Here is a 20767-nt window from a genome sequence, read left to right as displayed (position 1 = left end):
CTTAACAGGAACCCCCTGAAACAGGGCCACGCGGTGTCGACTGGGTTTCTTGCTTGTATTTTTCTATGGCTGCCACGGCAGCAAAAAGTCCTGTGGCACCTTATAGACTAACAGACGTATTGGAGCATGGCTGCTACGTGTCATGTCAAGAACATAATCGCAAACTCTCCTGGACCTGGTGCGGAGACATGTAACCAGAAGAGTTATGGAGAGACTGTCCCTGCAGTGCCGACGTCTTGGACGTGGCTCTAGCCCTGCAAAGCTCTTGTCTAGACTTCTGAGGGGTAACGTGGCTTTTAAGGGGGGATGTGGGCTGTCTAAGGAGCATCCGTCCACCTGTGACCGCGTGAGAGGACGGAGCTGGTCCAGGGTGGCTGATGTGCCAGTGGAAGTGGTTCTGTTGGCCTGCGTGTGTGCACATCACCCCCTGGTGGCCGATCTTACAGCAAGTAGAGCCGCCGGCTGCGTCCCCGAAGCTGCAGTGGCAAGTTTGTGTTGAAGGATCTGAGTCTGGGCCCGTCTCTCCCCACATCTGGCAGTGTTTGTGGGTGGGTGTCCAAGCCTTTCTGTGTAAGTGCTAAATTACTGGCTAGGGCCCTGTGCACCGGCTGCTAATGGGGCCTACAGACCGAGCGGGGAGGGGGGTTGTGGCCGGCCGGCTGGCCAGGGTTCAGTTACCAGCAGGAACTTGGGCAAGTCACTTCATCTCAGTACTTCAGCGTCTCCCCTGTTCCAGGGGACAGTGACCCTTCCCTGCTGCGCGGGGGTAAATTAATCCATCTGGGCAGAAAGCCATAACAGGGCTTGAGCGCCTGAACTCATCCTTACCATTGATGCCTGCTGGAAAATGAGCATTTACAGAAGGCTTGAAAGCAGTTAAACACTCACTGATCCTCTTTAGCCTGATCAGACATTGCCAACTAGCCTGTGTCAACCCAGGCAGCCTGGAAGGAGGGAAACCCGCCTAGCTGTTGGTATTAGCTATGCAGCCTCTTCTGTTAAAGGGACGCCGTGGGGCTGACTCTGTCTGCAGTCATTGGACCCCATCTGGGCGCTTGTAAAGCCAAGAGTGCTAGAAATCAGTGTCGGGGAGGGGAGACAAAGGTGGTGGTTCTTTGGTTTGCCTGTGCTTCTGACAGCACTTTCTGTATAGAAGAAGGATGGCCCCGGGGTTGGGGTGCTGACGAGAGATGTGGGGTCCTGCCCCACCACAACCTTCCGTTGGGGCTTTGGGCAAGTCGGGTAGTTTAACAGGCCTCAGTTCCTCCATCTGTAAAATGGGGGATATTTGTGCTGATGATTACTGTTAGCATATCATTATTAGAGCACCTAAACTGGGCCAGACAGGTCCCTTCACACAAGAGGGGCACGTGGAAAAAGTGGTTGCACCACGAACCACAGCAGAGCAAAGGGCTTGGATGTGACTGGCTTTGTGCAACTGACTAGATCTCAGTTTGACTTTCCCTTTTACACGCAGGATTCACCTGCGAAGACAAATGTCCAGGAAGCTCTTAAAGAAGATTAGAAATAGGTTTAGAAAATATAGGGTTTTTTTTCCTTGTTTTATTGTGCCACAGTGAGAGATTAAAAAGTGCTCATCAGCAGAAAATTACAAACTGCCGTAATATCAGTTTATAAATCGCTTGATCTGGAGTTGGTTTTTTAAAGTGTTTAGTTTGCCAGCATGCAGAGTAAGGGAAATCTTCCTAGGCTTTTAAAGGCAGCCCGTCCTGTAGGAAATGTAGTGGCTTATCTCAGTAGTTCACACTCGTATTTTCCCCATATGTTAGATTCTCATCAAACTACTCCTAACATGACAATAGCAGAGGCGGCTGAGCAGGTTCCCCTTCCAGGAGCTCAGCAGTGTTCGTGTGCGGGGAGAGGGTTTCTCACTTAGACTTGCAACTGGAAAACCTGCCGACACAAAAACTTGTTAGTCGGGGGTGCTGGCCTGGTGGTAGATGGAAAGTGTGTGTCGGGGTGTATATAGAGTGAGTCTCTTATATACACACATGGAGGCTTATTTACAGACGAGGCATCTGTCCCTTTTCAAAGCCCAGAAATGTTAGGAGAACCTTTGACAGGGACCGGGGAGTGCGTGTGTTTAAACTCAAACTTGCTCTGTCTCCTCCTGTACTGCTAGTCCCATCCCTCCCCCGTGTCTGCCCTGCTCAGGCCGCTACTGCTAGGGGTGTTACACACCTGGGATCAGGGGGGGGACTGTTCCTGGACAGTCGAGCAGGAAGTACTCTACCTAGATGCACTTAGCCATCAAGCAGTGAATGCAATCGCAGGCCGATTCATTTCACCAACTTGTTCGTTCCCCTTGCTTTAGCAAAGGGGATGGGGGGGGGCGGCATTTCTAGAGCACTTGGGTGAGGGTGGGGAGATGCGGGTGAGTGTCTGAGAGCTGAGATGCTGGTGCTAATGGCGAAAACACACTAATGTTTCTGACTTTTCACGTCTACAGCTATTCTTCCCCCCCACCCAGCTACCCCTGATTGAACTGAGGCTTGTTCTAGGTCTGTGCATTGTCAAGTGCTGGATTATACATCTGAAAGCAACTTAAATAAAGGGGGGAGGAATCTGATGGGGCTGGATTTTGTTTCTAGGGGTGGGGGAGCTGGATTGGGGGACCCTCCGTAAGCAGGTTAGTGTTGAGGGGGAGCAGTCGGGATTTCCTCTTATTCCTCTTTTTAAAGTAATCACTTGCTTTTTTTTTTTTTAAAAAGTTTCTTCTAGCGCCCTGGCTGCGTGTGTCTCTGATCAGTCCAGGCCTCGGCCTCGCCCCGGCCCGGCCCCTTCATTCGGAGTTGTAGAAATTGTGTTGGGTATGGTTGTACTCGTCCTCGCCGACCGTGGCGTAGTTGGGCTGGAGGCAGTACTTGGGGTCGTAGACCTGGCGTGGCAGCCCGTACACAGTCATGCCCTGCTGCGAGGCGCCCTTGTTGCTGCCCATCTGCAGGGAGACGTTGAGGCTGTCGCAGTGCTCCATGCCCAGCGTGGGCTCGAAGATCTGCCGCTTGGTCCCTGGGGCCGTCATGCCCGCCTGCGGGGAGAGGAGGGGGGTTAGTTGGACAGGACGGGAGACGCTGGGCAGATGCGAAGGCTCAAGAATACCCAGGAGTGGGACCTGGAGGCTTTCCTCTCTAGACGCTAGTCGTCCCCCCCCCCCGCCCGCCACCGAATGGCAGCAGGCTGGGGTCGGGGTGGGCGGGGGAGCCCCACACCCCTTTCCCACTCCCACGCCTGCTCCTTGGCTTGCGTCTCCTACCTGGCTGGCTCCCTTGTTCGTGCCCATCTGCAGACTGATGGTGGCCTGATCCAGGGGCTGGTCTGTGCCCAGCTTGGGGTCATAGAGGTGCCGGCGGGTGCCATACGCCGTCATGCCCTGCTGGCTGGCGAACTTGTTGGTGCCCATCTGGAAGGAGAAGCGGAGTGAAACCGAGTGCGTGGATTCACGCTGGCTGCGTGCGAGACCCGATCTCTGCCCTCAGCCGGCCTCTGCTCTGGGCATGAGGCTTTGCCACAGAGGTTGGCACCATGATGCCCAGAGAGCTGTCGCCCGGGTGGAGTGGGAGGCCCCAGCCACCCCTGGGAGGTGGGAGAAGGGATTGCCAGCTCCCACCCTTGGCTGAGGTTTGGGAACGGCCATTGCCCCAGGTATCTCCTGCCCAGCTGTAGTGAAGCTCTGCCTCGAGCTCACCACGTTTCTGCTTTCAGCTCCGACGGTTCCTGGGGAAATCTCGGGTGTTGCACAAAACGGGGCTGTCGCACGTTAGAGAAGCCCCGGGCAAGGGGGGCAGAAAAGGAGCCGCTGGCTTTCCTGCTTCCCTGCCTGGCTGGGCTCTGCAGCCGCTCGAGGGGGCAGAGTGGCACCAGGGGCTGAGCCACAGAGAAACCTCAGCTGCATCAGCTGGACTTCCTCGGGGCTGTTAAAAGCTGGTCTGTGTTTCCTCTGGGCCCCGCGGGGGCTGGTGCTGGGACCTGATCTCTGGCCTCCTGTCTCTGAGCTCCCGGGGCATCCAAGGGGCCGTGGGGCAGGGGGGTCACAGACCTGCAGCCCGATAATGTTCCGTCCTTCCTTCAGCTTCTCCGGCTGGAAGCGGCGCTGATGCTTCTCGGCGTATTTCACACCCATGTTCACTTTGTTGCCTTTTGTCTTGGCCTGTGGGGGGGAGGTGGGAGCAAACAGGGCTCACGTGGGGATGGCTGGAGGGGTAAATCTCCCTGCCCCCGTACCCCCCCTGCTGCAGATACCCACGGCCCAGCCTGGAGTGGGGGGGCCAGGCCCCGTCTCCAGCTCCCGTGTTCCCAGCAAAGCCAAAGCTGGTGCTGTGAGCCATGGTGGGTGGATAAGAGGAGGAGCCCCTCCCCAGGGGGGTGGGGGGGAGATGACTTCAAGCATGAATCTGTGCGTTCGGGGGGCGGGGGGCACGGCTGCATCAGTCCCACCCATCACTCCAGCCCAGCTAGTCCTGGCCGGCTTTGGCCCCTCATGCTGAGTGCGATCAGCAAACCAGGGTCGATTCCTGAGTGGGTCTGGCGTGGAGTGGCTGAGGCTGGTTCTGAGCCGCAGCCATGTCTGCCCTGCCCCGACGCAGGGGGCTGGAAGGACGCCCGTTGCCTGCAGCACCCGCACCCTGCATCTCGGCCAAGGGGCGCCGCCTCCCCCCAAAGGTCTCTTCCGGTGCCTTCGCCGTGCCAGGAACCCCCTGCTGCGTGGGGCCATGCTAGGGGCCTGGATGAGCCGCGCTGCTGTTGCCGGACTTACCTGGCTCGCCAGGGCAATCAGGGTGGACTGCACCTGCGTGTAGTTCGTGCTCTCAAAGAGGTCGTTGGCTTCGAAAATGTCGTGTGGCTTCACGCCGTACTTGGTGATGGCCTTGATGAAGTTACTGATGTTCTCGAGCTGCGGCGGGACGGCAGGTGGTTACAGAGCGGCCAGCGTGTCCCAGCTGCTCCACCCCGCCCGAGCCCAGCAGCAGATGACACCCCCCTCCCCACCCACCCGTTCTCGGGATTCCTACGGTGTTACAGCAGGACTGAAAGGCTCCAACCCAACGGAGCGTCCCAGCTGAGCCTCTGCTGTCCCACGGAGATGCCCAGCTCTCCATGCAGGACCCCAAGTATTGTCTTCCCAGAGTACAGAGAGGGGCCCCTGCTCCCTTGTCGTCTGCCGTGATGCTCTGGGCTTTCTCCTCCCATCACAGGTGCTTTTGCTTAACGCCTCCCTGTGCTGGCGAGGGCTCCATTGTGGACGGGGTGAGAGCTGGGTCTTGCCCTGCCCACCCGTTACTCCAGCCGAGGAAGGCTGCAGTTCCATTCTCTCCCCACAAAGATTTCCCTGTCGGGCAACCCCCCCTGTTTCCTGGGGTGTCTCCCAGCACCCTTAGGGAGCCTGGGCCCCCAACACAGCCAGGGACAAGTCTCCTGACAGCTGGACTAGCTTCAAGGATACTGTCTAGTGTGACCCTGGCGGGGTCCTAAGCCAGGCCCCACGGCCAGGGCAGCGAGAGCCCAGAAGCAGCCTTCACCTGGTGCCAGTTCTGAGTGGACTCGTTCACCTTCTTCACGGAGCCCGGCTGCAGTTTGTTGATGAGTCTGCAAGGAGAAGGCCCGAGAACGGGTTTTGTGTGGTGGGGCGATGAGAGGCAGCTGGCTCTGGGGTGGGACGCAGGAGCTGGTAAGCGGGGCCCGCGTGCCAATCCACGAGCAGCAGGGGGGACACCCACATCCCGCTGAAACGAGGTGGGGGGGGGTGGGCCGGAGAATGGAAGGGCCCCGGGTTGAATGTGGCAGCGGGCGTTGGGCTAATGCCCCACGTCAGGCAGGAAATACTATGGGATCTGCAGGGATCGTGCTTCAGACCCTCCCGTAGCACAGCCTCCCCAGTGCTGCAGCCGGCAGTGACTCCCAACGGGGGAGCCCTGCCTGTGCAGATGGGTTCCCTGGGCCCTCTTGTCCGAGGCCTTGGCCAGCCTGCACTGAGGGGGACCCGGCTGGGAGGGGAGATGTTGGGGTATAACTGGAATTGGGCCACACTCCCACCCCAAGTCTTGCAGAATGACGCCAGGGGATCCCAACCCCCATTGCTGGGGAGCTGCCCCTCCCCCCAGCAGGGCAGGGCCCCCCCCCCCTCCTCACTTGCACAGGATAACGCCGTCCTTCAGCCCCTCCATGAAGTTGTCTCCCAGGCGCTCCCCCGTCATGTCCTCGATCCACAGCCGCAGATCCTGCTCCCGCTGGGGGTCGTACTTCTGGGCGAGCTGTAACGGAGCCAGAGGGCAGTGGGCATGGCTGAGCTGTCATGTGCCAGGCCGCTGGGTGGGGGGCGAGCGGCGGAACCGGGCGAGCAACGTCACGGGTCACGCCAGTGCCCCCCTTGCCTTGTTTGAGGCAATGCCCCGCTGGCATCATGCCCCGCCCTGGCATTCTGCTGGGCCCATTTGCAAGCGTCCCCCATTGCTGATCTCAGCCCTCTGCACAGCACGGGCCAATATCCCCATCGCCTGCCCAGGGCGGAGCCTGAGAACAGCCAGAACCTGGTTTGGGTACAAATACTCCTAGGTATTGGGGTAGACTTCAAGGCCAGAGGGGCCCCGCTGGCCCTTCTGGGGGGTGTGGGCCAGAGAACTTCCCCTGTGATCCTTGCATCCCGTGGGGAAGAGCTTGAGTGTCTCTGAGAAACACCTGGCTCTGAGTGCTGGAGAGTCCAGCCCTGTCCCTCCACGTAGCTGCACTGATGGTTAATTGCCAAGGTTGGGCAAAATCTGCCCGTTCAGCTTCCAGCTGTTGGATTGGGTTCTGCCCTGGTCTTCCCTGTGTGGGGACTGCTAGGGAATTCTGAACCTGCGTAGCCAGCCCCCATCACCGGGGCGTCTGGGCGCCTCGCAGGCTTTAATATATGTATCCCCCCAAACCTCCCAGGAGGCAGGGCAGCACTGTTATTCCTGTTGTGCATCTGGGGAAACTGAGGCACCGAGCAGCTACATGACTTGCTTGTTGTTCTCACAGGGCATCTAGCAGAACTGGCTGCAGGCTAGAGCTGTAACCACTGGACTGTCCTGTCTCTGTGCCCTTGGGATGCCACAAACCTCTTCCAGTGTTTGTTTAAAACCACTATTGCTGTTCGTTTGCTAGCATGGGACCATCTCAGATCTGCACACTGGGTAATCGGGATCAGTTTGTGGACCTTTCACCAGTGTGTGGTCCCCCACCTCCCATCGGCTCGGGGCTGATATCTCCATGGCAACCCCAGCAACTGATTCCCGGGAAAGAACCGCCAGCACGTTGGGGAATCAGATGGGTGATGACGATGATCAGGGGCCTGGAGAAAAAAAAGTCTCCCACTTGAAGAGAGACTGCAGAGATTGGAATGGTTCCCCTTAGCGAGGAGGCGAATAAGAGACGACACGATCAAAGTACGCAAGATAATGCCGGGGCTAGAGACGGGGGAGCGGGCGTTTCTGGTCTCTCTGTGTTGCAGCACGAGAACAAGGGGACAGGCATGTGGAGGAAGCCAGTTAGAAACACACGAAATTCTTTTGCACTCCACGTGTCCCACTGGACTGCGGAACTCCATGCTGCAGGAGGGAACGAACTTCACAAGATTCAAAGAGGGACTGGACATTTCTGGGGATAACCGAACTCGCCACAGTTCGAATAGGGAGTAGCTTTGGATGGGATATAAAACCTCAGGCTTCAGCCAATCTCTCACTCTTGGGGGCCGATTACCCCATACAGGAACTCCTCACTTAACGCTGTAGTTATGTTCCTGAAAAATGCGACTTTAAGTGAAATGATGTTAAGCGAATCCCATTTCCCCATAAGAATGAATGTAAAGGCGGGGGGTTAGGTTCCAGGGAAATGGGTTTTTGCCATACACACTACTATAGTTGGGAGGTGCCTCTGCCTTATGCCCCCCCCCCCCCCGGCACAGCCCACTGGCCCTGCAGGCGAGAAGGCTGAAGGTGCTGTAGGCTCGGAGAAGCATATTGCGCAGCAGCGGCATCTTCCCCTACTCTGCAAGCACCAGAGGCGGGGGGCTAAACCCTCAGCCCACCCACTCCCGCCTTCCCCCAAGCCCCCATCCTCAACCTGCCTCTTCTCCCCCCCTCCTTTACTCCGCATGCCATATCCTCGCTCTTCCCCCTCCTTCCCCTGCCTCCTGAACGCCCCAAGCCAGCTGATTGCCACGGGCAGGAGGCAGGGGAGAAAGAGGGAAGGTGCACGTCCTCGCTTCCCCTCCCTCCTGAACGCTGCAAGCCAGCTGATTGCTGTGGGGGGTGAAGGGGGAAGGCGCTGATCCGTGGGGTCTGCTGGCAGGTGGGAGCCACTGGGGGAGGGGGACATAGGGGAGCTGATAAGGGGGCTTCCAGCTGTGATGTTATAGTGGAGCATTGCACAACTTTAAATGGAGCATGTTCTGTAATTGAGCATGGACGTAAGATCGAATCAACGTTAAGCGAGGACATTAAGTGAGGAGTTACTGTATCTGTCTACGTGCAAGTCTTGCATCTTCCTTGGTGCTGGCCACGGAGACAGGCTCCTAGGGCCCTGGTCCGGTCCAGTCTGCTGACCCACGTTGTTCCTGGGACAGTTCATGATTTTTAGCTGCTTTTAACAGCATCTGGAAATGAGCAGTCGGCCCCAGCTAACTGACCAATTTGCTGTTGAGCAGCCCCCAGTTTGGGAGCCTATCTCCTGGAATATGCACCCCCAAAAGACGGGAAGCACCAGCAGAACAAATGAATTTTCCCATGGATGGATTTTCTCCTGCAGTGGAGCTGGATCCCCCACCCAAACAGGGGAGGCAGGTCTGCCCCGAGGCAGGTTGGTTTTGTGGTTACTGAACTGGCCACAGCCTCCCTGTGCAACCTGGGGCAAGTCACTGCGTCCCTCTGGGCTCAATTCTCCAGCTGTGAAATACAGAGGACGATCTTAAGCTCTTTGGGGCAGGGACTCTCGCTCTCTGGGTCTGTGCAGCGCCTGGCGCATGGTGACCTGATCGCAGGGGCGATTGCCATACAAAGACTAGCACCAGCTGGGCTCTGTTCTACACGTGCCTGGCGCATCGCTGCATCTGGAGGGGGCAGAAAGCGCCCCAGGCTGAGTGGCCAGGGTCTAGGTAACCCCCGTGCCCTCCTCTCTGGTAAAACAGAGCCAATCTGCCGCAGCTGCTGCACTGGCCCCGGCCTTGCCAGGGGAAAAAGATCTCCAGAGCCAAACCTCTTTATCTGGAAATGTGCTTCTGCACCAGGTCCCTGTGCTCCTTCTAAGGGCCGTCTGAACCCCCAGAGCAGCCATCAGTGCTCCATTATGGCCTCAAAAATGCTTAGCTCCTGTTCTCCTGGGAAGCCCAGGCTTGAATGACAAGAGGCAGCTCTGACATGTTTATGATCCATCTCTGCCAAACTCCCGGGGCAAATCCCACACTGACTGCCAGGAAAGGAGCTAGAGGGATTAATTCATTGGGGATGGGCTGCAGCTCGCAAAGGGAAGCAGAGTTCCCGACTAGCAAGCGGTGGCCCCCGCCTCCCCTCCCGCTTCAGTATTGGCTCATAACAATGAAACTTCTCAGTGAGGTCTGGACTCAGGGTGCTCCAGAACTGCGCTTCCCTGACTGCTGAAATGCGGCCACCTCTGGGGTGGAAAGCGACAGCTGTTTCGCTGCCGATTGGAAAAAAACTCCTCCTTCCTCGTGTTAGTCCATTGACTCTGGAGTGCCACCAGGAATCGGTTTGGCCCCATAGCCAGAAAATAACAAGAGGCAGACAGCGCTGCTCACTGCTGGCATTTTGTGCAGGGCACCGGAGTTCAAGGTGCCAGGTCCGGCACTTCTGGCAGCCTGAGTACAAGGAGGTCAGGCTGCTGGTTTCATGGCTTTCGGGAGCTGCCTGGCTGGGGTCTGTGGGGGCCGCTCAGAGGGTGCGCAGAACTCCTACCCTGCCCGCCCGCCATTAGGAAGCTTTCATGAGGGCTCCCCAGTCCCTGGCTGAGTCCGGTCCGGAGCCAGTGCCCACCTCATGTGTGGTGAAATTAGTGCCGGTGGCAACCGTCTCTTTGGGGGGTTGCTGGGCAACTCATGTCATCAAATGGCGATCAGGCCTGGCTGCACCAGGCTGGGATCGGAACCAGAGCCCTAGAGCTGATTGGGAGGCCAGTGGCTGGAGGGCCTGGAGCTGCTTTTCCAGCAGCCTTTGAGAAGGGATGTTAGCAGAGGTCCATTTGGAGGCCCCATAAGTCAGAACCTGACCCAGTCAGGACTCCTGGGTTCCAACCCCAGGTCTGGGCGAGGCTGGGGTCTGGTAGAGCAGGGGGTGGGCCTGGAGTCAGGAGGGGAGTGGGGTCTAGTGGTTAGAGCTAGAGGAGCTGGGACCCCAGGACTCCTGGGTTCTATCCCCATCTCTGGGAGAGGAGTGGGGTCCAGTGGTTAGAGCAAGAGGAGCTGGGAGCCAGGACTCCTGGGTTCTATCCCCATCTCCAGGAGGGGAGTGGGGTCCTGTGGTTCTGTTGGCTCGGGAGGGGAGGGAATTAGGAGTCATGACCCCTGTTGAATCATTTCACATCTCATGTGTTTTGCTTCCCAGCCGTCACTCAGATTTTCTGTGCCACCCGTGACCCATGGCGCACCAGGGCTGCTGCTGCTGCTCCATCTGCTCCCACTGCCCGTGCACCTTGGGGGTTGGACGCAAACCTCAGCCTGTGCCTTGCCCCTTAGGCAGCGCTGCCTACGGTGGCAGAAATCCCCTCCTGACCCCTGCACCTTAGCCCTGAAGACTGGGATGTGATTTCCCCCATCTCCTGCCTGCACAGCGGATTGGGCGCAGCCTCAGTCGGCCCCGTGGCTGGAGTCCACCTGCGGGAGCTGACGGGGCAGGGATGCGCCCAAGAAGTTGTTCCTTGTATTTGGTTGAAATATACCTCCTCTGCTCTAGTTAAAAAGCCTGATCCCTCCATCCACCTTTAGCCCCCCCTCCAGAGACCCCCTTTTCCAGGTTGGATCCTCCCTGTTTAAAGTCGGCCCAGTGGAGCATCGCCTGTCCCGGAGGCAGGAGGGGGCATGTGTCTCTAATGTGCTCTGAGAGGCGAAGATGCCCTGGCAGGCCCATGTGTTACGGTAGGACCGCCCTTATTCCGTTGATGTTTGGCAGCCATAAGGTGGGGCACTGGCCCCAAAGGTCCCAGCCAGGCAGCCTGTCCGTTTTGATTTCCTAGGTCCTTCTGTGTCCCGCAAGCTCCCTCCTAGCAGACAGCTTCCAACCTCCCCGCTATTCCCTGCGCGGGATCTGGGTCCTGGTCACACCGACCTGACCCTGGCCAGCAGAGAAGCACACTGCCCATTGCATGAATGGGGAAACTGAGGCACAAAGGGAGGCGGGAATGCTGGGATAACCCTACTCTGTATGGTACGGAGCCAGTGGGTGTCCAGCTGGGGCACTGGCAGCTCCCAGGCCCGGCCCACCGCAGTTTGAGCCCAGCAGAAGAAGGTTCCAGCCCTGAGGTCAACCAGTCCCTTGCGTCTAACGGACGAGCCAGCCTGTGCAGGGTCAGCTGAGAAAGACCACGGCCCAGGAGTCGGCACCTGCCAGAGCCCAGGCTGGCCCGTCCAGGGTGCTGGGTTGTATCCCAGAGGTGCTGTGACCGTATTCCTCCCCCCCCGCCCCCCCCATTGGCCGTGTGCTGCTGCAGCCGGAGAGGCGAGTGAGCGCTCACATTCCTGGGGCCCGGCCCGTCTCCTCGCTCCAGCCTGCCCGTGCCAGGGCCGTCTGCCAACCCAAACAGGCAACAGCCCCTGCAGGAAGAATTCACCAAACTTGGGAGAAGAATGGGGCCAAGCCTGGCTCAGATCCTCATGGATTTATCCCTGGCCGAGGTGGGAATATTTCAGTGGGAGAGAAGGCAGAACCTGGCGGTGGCCCATGGCACTAGCTGGGAAGCTGGGGCAGTGCCGAGGTGATCCTGAGCTCCATTAACGAGGAATTTGCTCGTTTCATCTCTCTGGGTGTGTGAAGTGCAAGATCAGATGGGACCTAGGTTATCAGAAGGCCGGTTCCAGGGGCGTGGCTGGCTCAGGAATGGAGCGCGGGGCCTTTGAGCTCTAGGGGGTGCCAGCTCCCATCCGGCCCCCGGGCAGGCCATTGGCTGGCTCAGGGGGGCAGGGACTGGACCGTGCAGCTTTGTTACTGAGCTGGTTCTGATCCAGCGGGGGGCGGGGGCGAGTGACCGTGTCGTTTGCAGTCCAAAGCTGATCAGGGGACCCTGTGAAATGCGTTTGGTGGGTCTCAGCCCAGTTCCTAGGGACAGTAGGTGTTAAATTTTGCCTCCGTTGGGCTCTGAGGTCAGACTCTGAAAGGGCCTTGAGGTTAAACTCTCCTCTTCCCCTCTGCAGGCTGGGGTGCCCCTGTGCTGGCCCTAAGCACTGCAGCCCCAGAGCGTGGAGCCGACACCAGCACTGCTGGAGTGATCCCACCGCACCCGCCATGCTGCCCCCGTGCCTCCCACACAATGTCCTGCAACCTCACCCTAGCAAACTTCCTTGAAATCCCCTGTCCAAGCTGGCCAGTAACCCTACCATAACAAACCAACCTGCCCCCCCAACCTGGCCAGCAACCCTACCATAACAAACCAACTTGCACCCCCTGATCTGGCTGGCAACCCTAACATAAATGAACCTGCAGCCCCCAACCTGGCCAGCAATGCTACCATAACAAACCGACCTGCACCCCCCGACCTGGCCTGCTACCCTACCGTAACAAACCAATCTGCACCTCCCGACCTGGCCAGCAAACCCCTACCATAACAAACTGACCTGCACTCCCCGACTGGGCTGGCAACCCTACCATAACAAACCATCCAGCAACCCTACCATAACAAACCAACCTGCACCCCCGACCTGGCCAGCAACCCTACCATAACAAACCGACCTGCCCCCCCGACCTGGCCAGCAACCCTACCATAACAAACCGACCTGCACCCCCGACCTGGCCAGCAACCCTACCATAACAAACCGACCTGCCCATCCGACCTGGCCAGCAACCCTACCATAACAAACCAACCTGCCCCCCCGACCTGGCCAGCAACCCTCCCATAACAAACCAGCTTGCACCCCCTGATCTGGCTGGCAACCCTAACATAAACCAACCTGCACCCCCCAACCTGGCCAGCAACCCTACCATAACAAACTGACCTGCACCCCCGACCTGGCCAGTAACCCTACCATAACAAACCATCCAGCAACCCTACCATAACAAACTGACCTGCACCCCCTGACCTGGCCTGCTACCCTACCATAACAAACTGACCTGCACCCCCCGACCTGGCCTGCTACCCTACCATAACAAACCAATCTGCACCTTCCGACCTGGCTGGCAACCCTAACATAAACCAACCTGCACCCCCCAACCTGGCCAGCAACGCTACCATAACAAACTGACCTGCACCCCCCGACCTGGCTGGCAACCTTAACATAACAAACCATCCAGCAACCCTACCATAACAAACCATCCAGCAACCCTAAGATGATAAATTGACCTGCACCCCCTGACCTAGCCAGCAACCCTACCATAACAAACCATCCAGCAACCCTACCATAACAAACCGACCTGCCCCCCCCGACCTGGCCAGCAACCCTACCATAACAAACCAACCTGCCCCCCCGACCTGGCCAGCAATGCTACCATAACAAACTGACCTGCACCCCCTGACCTGGCCAGCAACCCTACCATAACAAACCGACCTGCCCCCCCGACCTGGCCGGCAACCCTACCATAACAAACCGACCTGCCCCCCCGACCTGGCCAGCAACCCTACCATAACAAACCGACCTGCCCCCCCGACCTGGCCAGCAACCCTACCATAACAAACCGACCTGCCCCACCGACCTGGCCAGCAATCCTACCATAACAAACCGACCTGCACCCCCCGACCTGGCCAGCAACCCTACCATAACAAACCGACCTGCACCCCCCGACCTGGCCAGCAATGCTACCATAACAAACTGACCTGCACCCCCTGACCTGGCCAGCAACCCTACCATAACAAACCAACTTGCACCCCATGACCTGGCTGGCAACCCTAACATAAACCAACCTGCACCCCCCAACCTGGCCAGCAACCCTACCATAACAAACCGACCTGCACCCCCCGACCTGGCCAGCAACCCTACCATAACAAACCGACCTGCACCCCTGACCTGGCCAGCAACCCTACCATAACAAACCGACCTGGACCCCCCGGCCTGGCCAGCAACCCTACCATACCAAACCAGCCTGCACCCCCCGACCTGGCCGCCAACCCTAACATAAACCATCCTGCACCCCCGACCTGGCCAGCAACCCCCTACCATAACAAACCATCCAGCAACCCTACCCTAACAAGCCAATCAGCACAAAGCCCCTGCCCACAAGTGGGCCGGGAGCCCTTCAGTACAAACCTCCGGGGCACAGTTAATAAATTTGGGGGGTGGGGGGGAGCCAGTCTTCATGCTCTCTTGCTCCCCTTGCATGTGTCCCCCATTGGTTGCTGCAGCAGTTGGGGGCTTGGGTGACACTTCAGGGAGGTGGGATTGTCACTGGGGCTAGTGTTTAGAATGGGGGGCGGGCTGGGAGTCAGCTAGGTTCCCTCCCCAGCTGTGGGAGGGAGCCAGGACTCCTGGGTTCTTGCCCAAGCCCTGGGAGGGAAGCAGGGTCTAGTGGTTAGAGTGGAGGGGGGTAGCCAGGACTCCTGGGTTCCATTCCCAGATCCAGGGAACTAGTGAGGGGTGTGTGTGTTAGGATTCTGGGTTTTACGTCCAGCACAGACTCTCTGTAGCTTGGGGAAGAAATTACTTTGGCGCCCCATGCCTCAGTTTCCCTCTGTATCAAATGGGGCTAATTTGGCTTTCCCAGCCCCACACGTCTGGACCCTGCTGGCTCCTAGGCGGGAGTTCAGGCCTCGATCTCTTCGCTGGGATGGCAGGAAGGAGCCCAGTTAGTGCCAGCTCCAGCAGTGGTTTCTGGGACAGACCCCGCTCTCCCACTGGCAGCCGGGCTGAGATCCAGCAAAGCTCCTTTCCCCCGAGCAGGCGTCCCATTGCTGGGAACAGCTACTGCCCCTTGCCAGCCCGGCAGGGATGCCAGCTGCTGTAGGAAGTCCCTGCATGCCCACCCCAGTGGATCATGCCAGGCCTCCGCAGGGCAGGTAGCTGGCACCTGGTGTAACTCAAATGATCCCAGCTGCAGCCTCCCCTCCCTGAGCTGGGGATATGGCTCCCAGCCCCTCTGCTCTAACTCCTAGACCCCGCTTCCCTCCCTGAGCTGGGGATAGAATCCAGGAGTCCTGGCTCCCAGCCCCCCTGCTCTAACTCATAGACCCCCTTTCCCTCCCTGAGCTGGGGATAGAACCCAGGAGTCCTGGCTCCCAGCCCCCCTGCTCTAACTCCTAGACCCCGCTTCCCTCCCTGAGCTGGGGATTCTTGGATGGAAGGAGCAGGCCCCCTTCACCTTCCTGGGAATTGGTACTGTTCCAAACCAGGGTCCCCTCTCCCCCACACTGTGGGAGGGAAACTGAGTCCCTGCCAGAGCTCAGTTCCAGCCCTGTGGCCCCCGGTCACTCTGCTGAGCCAGCTGACACCCCCACTGCCCTCCTCCCTGGGGAGCACCAACAAGCAGGTTCCATGGTCTGTCCGGAGGGTGGGGAGCAGAGGGAGCAGCCAGAGAAGGGCCTGGGGCATCAGCCCCGCTCCCTCCCCCCGGGTGTCTTGAGGTGCCCCCACCCAGGGGAGCCCCTGAGAGGGACAAGGGCTGGGGTCGCTCTGGGTCTGCCACTGGTGCTGGCAGGGCCTGGCCTGGAGCGCCCCCCCTGCTCCCCCAGACCAGCTGGTTGATTCTGTCTCCATTGCAGGGCAGATGCAATCTGGGGGGCGGGGGGGATAATGGGGGATCCCAGGCCAATGTCCTGGGAGGGGCCTTGGCTGCCCAGGACCGATCCCCCCCTCGTCCCAGCGTCTGGCTCTGACAGCTGGCACGAGCAAGCAGCTGGGGGGGAGGGGGGGTGTCTCCATCTCTACGGCCTGGGGGTGGCTCCCCCACCTGGGATCTCTCAGCACTGACAGCCGGGGGCCTGGGCCCCGGCGGCTTTATAAAGCAAACCATGCCTTATATAGAGCCGCCCGCTCCCGGGTCCGGCTCTGCAGAATCCCCAAAGCCAACCATATATGGCCAGCCCACCGCCGGGCCGCTGGGCACCGAGCAGGCTGGCCAGAAAGGTAGCTGAAGAATTCAAAGCAGGGTGAGTCCCCTCCCCAGCTATGTGGGGGTCACAGATCAGCAGTAGCGGTTAGCGGTGGGGTGGGAGGAGGCGTGTGTCTTTAATCCTCGCTGGGCCCCAGCCGTGAGCACCCAGAGGATCCCGGCACTGGAGCTGGTTTTCCTCCCGGGGGATGCGTCTGGGGGCACGAGGGATGCAGAGCGCTGGGGCTGGGGTGGGGGGGAGCCCTGCTTTGTCTCGCGGGTGGAGGCGCCAAGTGGCAGGAAAGCAGGAGGTGACCCCCGAAACCCTGAATGCTGGGTCGGGGGAGCCCCTTGGGAGCAGGGCCTGGCCTGAGAGCAGGGAGCCCGGGCCCCCCAGCATTGGTACACAATCTTGCCCCCTTCTCAGGGGAGGCCCCCCCCGGTGCGGGAGATCAGTGTTAATTTCGGGGGTGCCGAGGCCGACCTCCCCTGCTGTTCAGAGATGCGGGGGGGGGGTGTCGTGTCCTTTCACTCAGTGGCTGTGCCCAATGGAAGAGTCCCCTGGTGTTACCTCTGCCAGTATTTGCCGTGGGGATCTGGGGCCTGATTTCCCTCCCCATGGTTCTTGGCTGCTCCCCACCCCAGAGGTGGCTGCAGTTTAGCGGGGCTGTGTGGGGGAGGACCCCAAAGTGCGCTGGGCTCCTTCGGGGTGAAGAGTTCTCTGGGGGTGTATAATACTGGGAAGCAGTGACAGTGGCTCCCCAGGGACATCGAAGCAAAGAGAGAGGCACCCCCCCCCCCACTTCCTCTTGGCTCCAGTAGGAAGCAAGACATGGTCTAAGCTAGTTAGGCCTTGCGTACTGCGCCCCTCATCCTGGTATCTGGGCAGCCCTCTGCCCCTGCCCCTCAGTGCTTTCATGCCCTGATCTGGGGATTAGGATCACGCCCAGCACTTCAGCGTCAAAGCCATTACCCACATTTTACAGATAAGGAAACTGAGGCACAGAGAGGCAAAGGCCGTAGAGGGGAGTCAATATGAGACCTGGGACTAGAACCCAGGAGTCCTGACTGCCAGCCCCCAACTCTAACTGCTAGATCCCACTCCCTGAGCCGTAGCAGCACTTTGCTGTATCAGTGTCGTGTCTCTTACCAGCTACCTCCTGGCTGAGTCCTGATTGGGGCGGCGGGGGTGGGGTACATGTTCCTGAGCGAGGGGCTGCGGGGGGGGATATTCCCAGCTGAGACCTGAAAAGGGCCGGGGAGCCGGCGAGGGGCCCAGGGAGATTTTTTCCTGCCAGCTGGAGCTGCAAAGGAGAAGGCTCCCGCGCCAGCAGTGGGGAAAGCACAGGGAGGAGGCCGTGAGGTCAGAGGGCAAATCATGGTGAGCTTTACAACTGGGGAGGGCAGGTGGGGCCACGTCTCAAGCGGGGGGAGGGGAGATGCAGTCACACTTTCTCGGGGAGGAAGGTGACAACATCCAGCACGTGCTGGAGCCGGAGGGGGGAGTGGGTAGGAGAGTGGGGGAAGGGATCTAGGGAGCTGGGGGCTGCCATTCCTCGGCTCTTGGGGGGGGCTGGAGGAGGGGGTGGCCATAGCTCAAGCCAGAGGGGCCGTGGGGCTGGAGGGATTTAGATACCATCTGTATCCCAAGGGATGGGGGCAGAGACGACTCCCCTCTCTAGACGCCATAGTCCGGGGTGCGGGGGTAGGATGCTTTAATCACCTTCCCTGGCTCTCACCTAGCACTTTCCACTGTGTTTGCCAAGGAACGCAAGAACATTGTCCCCATTGTACAGGTGGGGAAACTGAGGCACAGGAGGGCAAAATGACTTGCCCAAGGTCACCCAGCAGGCCAGTGGCAGAGCCAAGAATAGGACCCAGGCCACTGCTGTGTGCCGGCCAGCAGGCTTGGCTGGTCAGTGGGGGTGGGGGGTCTCAGATCTCAGCCCTGTGCTGTTCAGCCTGGGCTAATGCCCCCACACCCCACAGGGAAAGTTGGAGGGAAGGGGCTGATCTGCACCCTCGGTGGGCACTGAGCCTGGGGATGGATAGTTGGGGGTGGGGGGAATCCCTGGCTGTCCCCTCCCCCATGGTAAATGCCCAGTGCTTTGGCAGGGGCATGTTGGGAGCACATGGGGCTCTGGTGCCCCCCCCCCGGACATTGGACTCCAAAGGGGGTGTGGAAGCCTGAGCAGCTTCGCGAGGGTGGGGGGAAATCCAGCTTGGAATGAGGCAGGTTCCCCCCAAGTCTGCTTTGGGCGCCTGTCAGAGGGGGGCGAGGGGGGGAGAGGGGGAGGATCGTCTCCAGGTCTGGCTAGCCCTGGCAGTAGCACTGGAGCCCTGATCTCTGCCAGACACACACCCCTCCCCAATTCAGTCCTTTGCTGGGCTTCCACACCTGTCCTGCTACTCTGTCATCATGCATGTTTATTAGGTGTATTACGGTAGCACCCAGGAGCCCACTGTGCAAGGGGCTGTACAAACACACCCTCCTGGCTCCTTCTGGGCCATTTCCCTGCCTCCCCTCCACCCTGCTGTTTTAGAGACTCTCTTATGATAGGACGTCCTCTCCCAGCCCATGGGGGGCACACCCAACACCTCCCCCCTTCCCTGCCAACCCTTCAGGCCCTGGTCCCTGGGCTAAGCCCCTGTTTTGCCCCGCTGAGGGGGGGGCTTGGTGAGGGGTGCTCCTTCAGTCCTGTTCCCCCAGCAGCCCACTGGGTCTTGGTTCGTTTGCTCCCTGCTCTAAGCTATCGGGGCAGAGAGAAGCTGGTTGGGGTTCTACGAGTCATGAGGTCAGGCCCATGGGCCCATCCAGCACGGTGCCTGCCCATCCCTGCCACCCGGGGTCATACTAACGGGCCCACCCGCCACTGGTCCTTCCCAAGGTGTTCCACCATCCCCAAATCCCTTGCTGTGTGACCCTCTCCCAAGGAGACCCAGCTCCTTCCTGACCCCCAGCCAGTGGCCAGTGTCTGCCCTGAAGCCTGAGGATGGCTTGTCCTTGGGAGCCGCCGGGCCCATCCTCCAAGGCAGTATTGACCCACAAAGCGTGGCCCCACATCCCGAGCTGCCACTGGTCCCGATCCTGTGCCACCCTGGCGTTCTGGGGGGCAATCCCCCCCTTACCTTGTTCTTGACCTCTGCCGACAGCCCGTAGGCCGGTCCCCGGTTGAAGTGTGCGGTGGACATCCTGCCTGCGTCGCCTCCGGCCTCGCTGGAGCTGGGAGCCCTGCTCAGTGCCCTCTGCGCCTCTGCTTCTTTCCCTACAACTTTTTAAAAGTCTTTGCTCTCCGACTCTTCCCCCTCCGCATGTCCGAGGGGGGAGCCCTTCCCATTGGCCGGCCAGCCGGGCCAATCGCTGCCCGCTGGGGACCCTGATGTCAGCCTCTTGGTATTAAGAAGGGATGGAGTCATTTTTTCCACCTTGGGGGCAACTGGGGCGGACGCAGCAAATATTCAGAGAACGCGGCGATTTATCACAGACGGACGGATTGCCAGGGGGCTGCAGCGTCTGCTGCTCTCCCCACCCGTGTTACGCTCGCTCCATCTCTCTGCCGCTTCCATACGCTTCCCTCCCCGCCACCTCGGCCTTCCTTGCCTCCTTAGGTGGTATCAATCTCTGGAGCAGCATCTTCTTGGGCCCAACCCCTGGGCCTTTCTCTTTCACTGCACACTGCCCCCCCCTTTCCCAGTTTGCAACCCCAAAAGCAAAGGGTAGGGGGAAAGCTTTCCCGTACCCCCAACATTTTCAAAATGGAGCTGGTGGGGGCATGGTCCTTCCCTGCCAGTTGCAGAGCCACCCAGAGGATTCAGGGGGCCTGGGGCAAAGCAATTTCGGGGGCCCCTTCCATAAAAAAAAGTTGCAATACTATAGAATACTATATTCTCGTGGGGGCCCCTGCTGGGGCCGGGGCCTAGGGCAAATTGCCCCACTTGCCCCCCCCAGGCGGCCCTGGCCAGTTCCTCTGGCCTTCTCATCGGCTCTTGGTTTTGGATTCGCACTTTGCCTTGGCAGATGTTCCTCTGGATTTAAGATTTTTTCCCCTATCAGGAATTTTTATAAACGATCAGAGTATGATTTAACCCCCCCCCCATCCGCTCCTTTTAAACAGCTGTGGAATAGATCAAACTCCAGATCCTCCCAGAGGCCACATGTGCAGATACCTCTCTGTGCAGAGACGGGCATCGGAAATCCAGGCAGCCCCCGGTGGGATGAAGTTGGTTGCTAATTGTTAGTATTTATTAACTATTAATGCCTGGCTGGCACCTCAGCGGCTGTAGTTAGCAGATGAACAGGTAGATGGGGATGAAGGACAGATGGATTCAATTTCCTGCTCAGACACAGACTTCCTGTAGGATCTTGGGCAAGTCACTCAGCCGCTCTGTGCCTCAGTTTCCCCATCCGTGCTGGGAATAATTGCCCTACCTCCCAGGAGCACTGTGAGAAGAAATACTTTAAGGATTGTGAGCTGCCCAGATACTATATAAGATCCTTTGGAAATGCCAGCCTAATGTAGAGCCCTGGCGTTTGATAAAATCAGATAGCGTTA

The 20767-nt window shown here is 59.1% G+C and overlaps 1 protein-coding gene across 1 annotated transcript; it reads right to left on the bottom strand.

Annotated features, from left to right (window-relative positions):
• Positions 1-1529: 1529 nt before the first annotated feature.
• On the bottom strand, positions 1530-19485 carry CNN1 (calponin 1). Its single transcript, XM_032790173.2, has 7 exons — positions 19344-19485; positions 6148-6269; positions 5538-5604; positions 4775-4912; positions 4058-4168; positions 3275-3421; positions 1530-3049 (listed from the first exon to the last, which is right to left on the bottom strand). Exons 1-7 carry the CDS (start codon positions 19404-19406, stop codon positions 2804-2806), a joined length of 894 nt encoding a protein of 297 aa, XP_032646064.1. The 5' UTR covers positions 19407-19485; the 3' UTR covers positions 1530-2803.
• Positions 19486-20767: the final 1282 nt, after the last annotated feature.

The sequence above is a fragment of the Chelonoidis abingdonii genome, chromosome 26 (genome assembly GCF_003597395.2).
Source record: "Chelonoidis abingdonii isolate Lonesome George chromosome 26, CheloAbing_2.0, whole genome shotgun sequence".
NCBI classification, from domain to species: domain Eukaryota; kingdom Metazoa; phylum Chordata; order Testudines; family Testudinidae; genus Chelonoidis; species Chelonoidis abingdonii.
The sequence above is the reverse complement of the archived record's forward strand: the minus strand, read 5'-3'. Positions and strand labels throughout refer to the sequence as shown.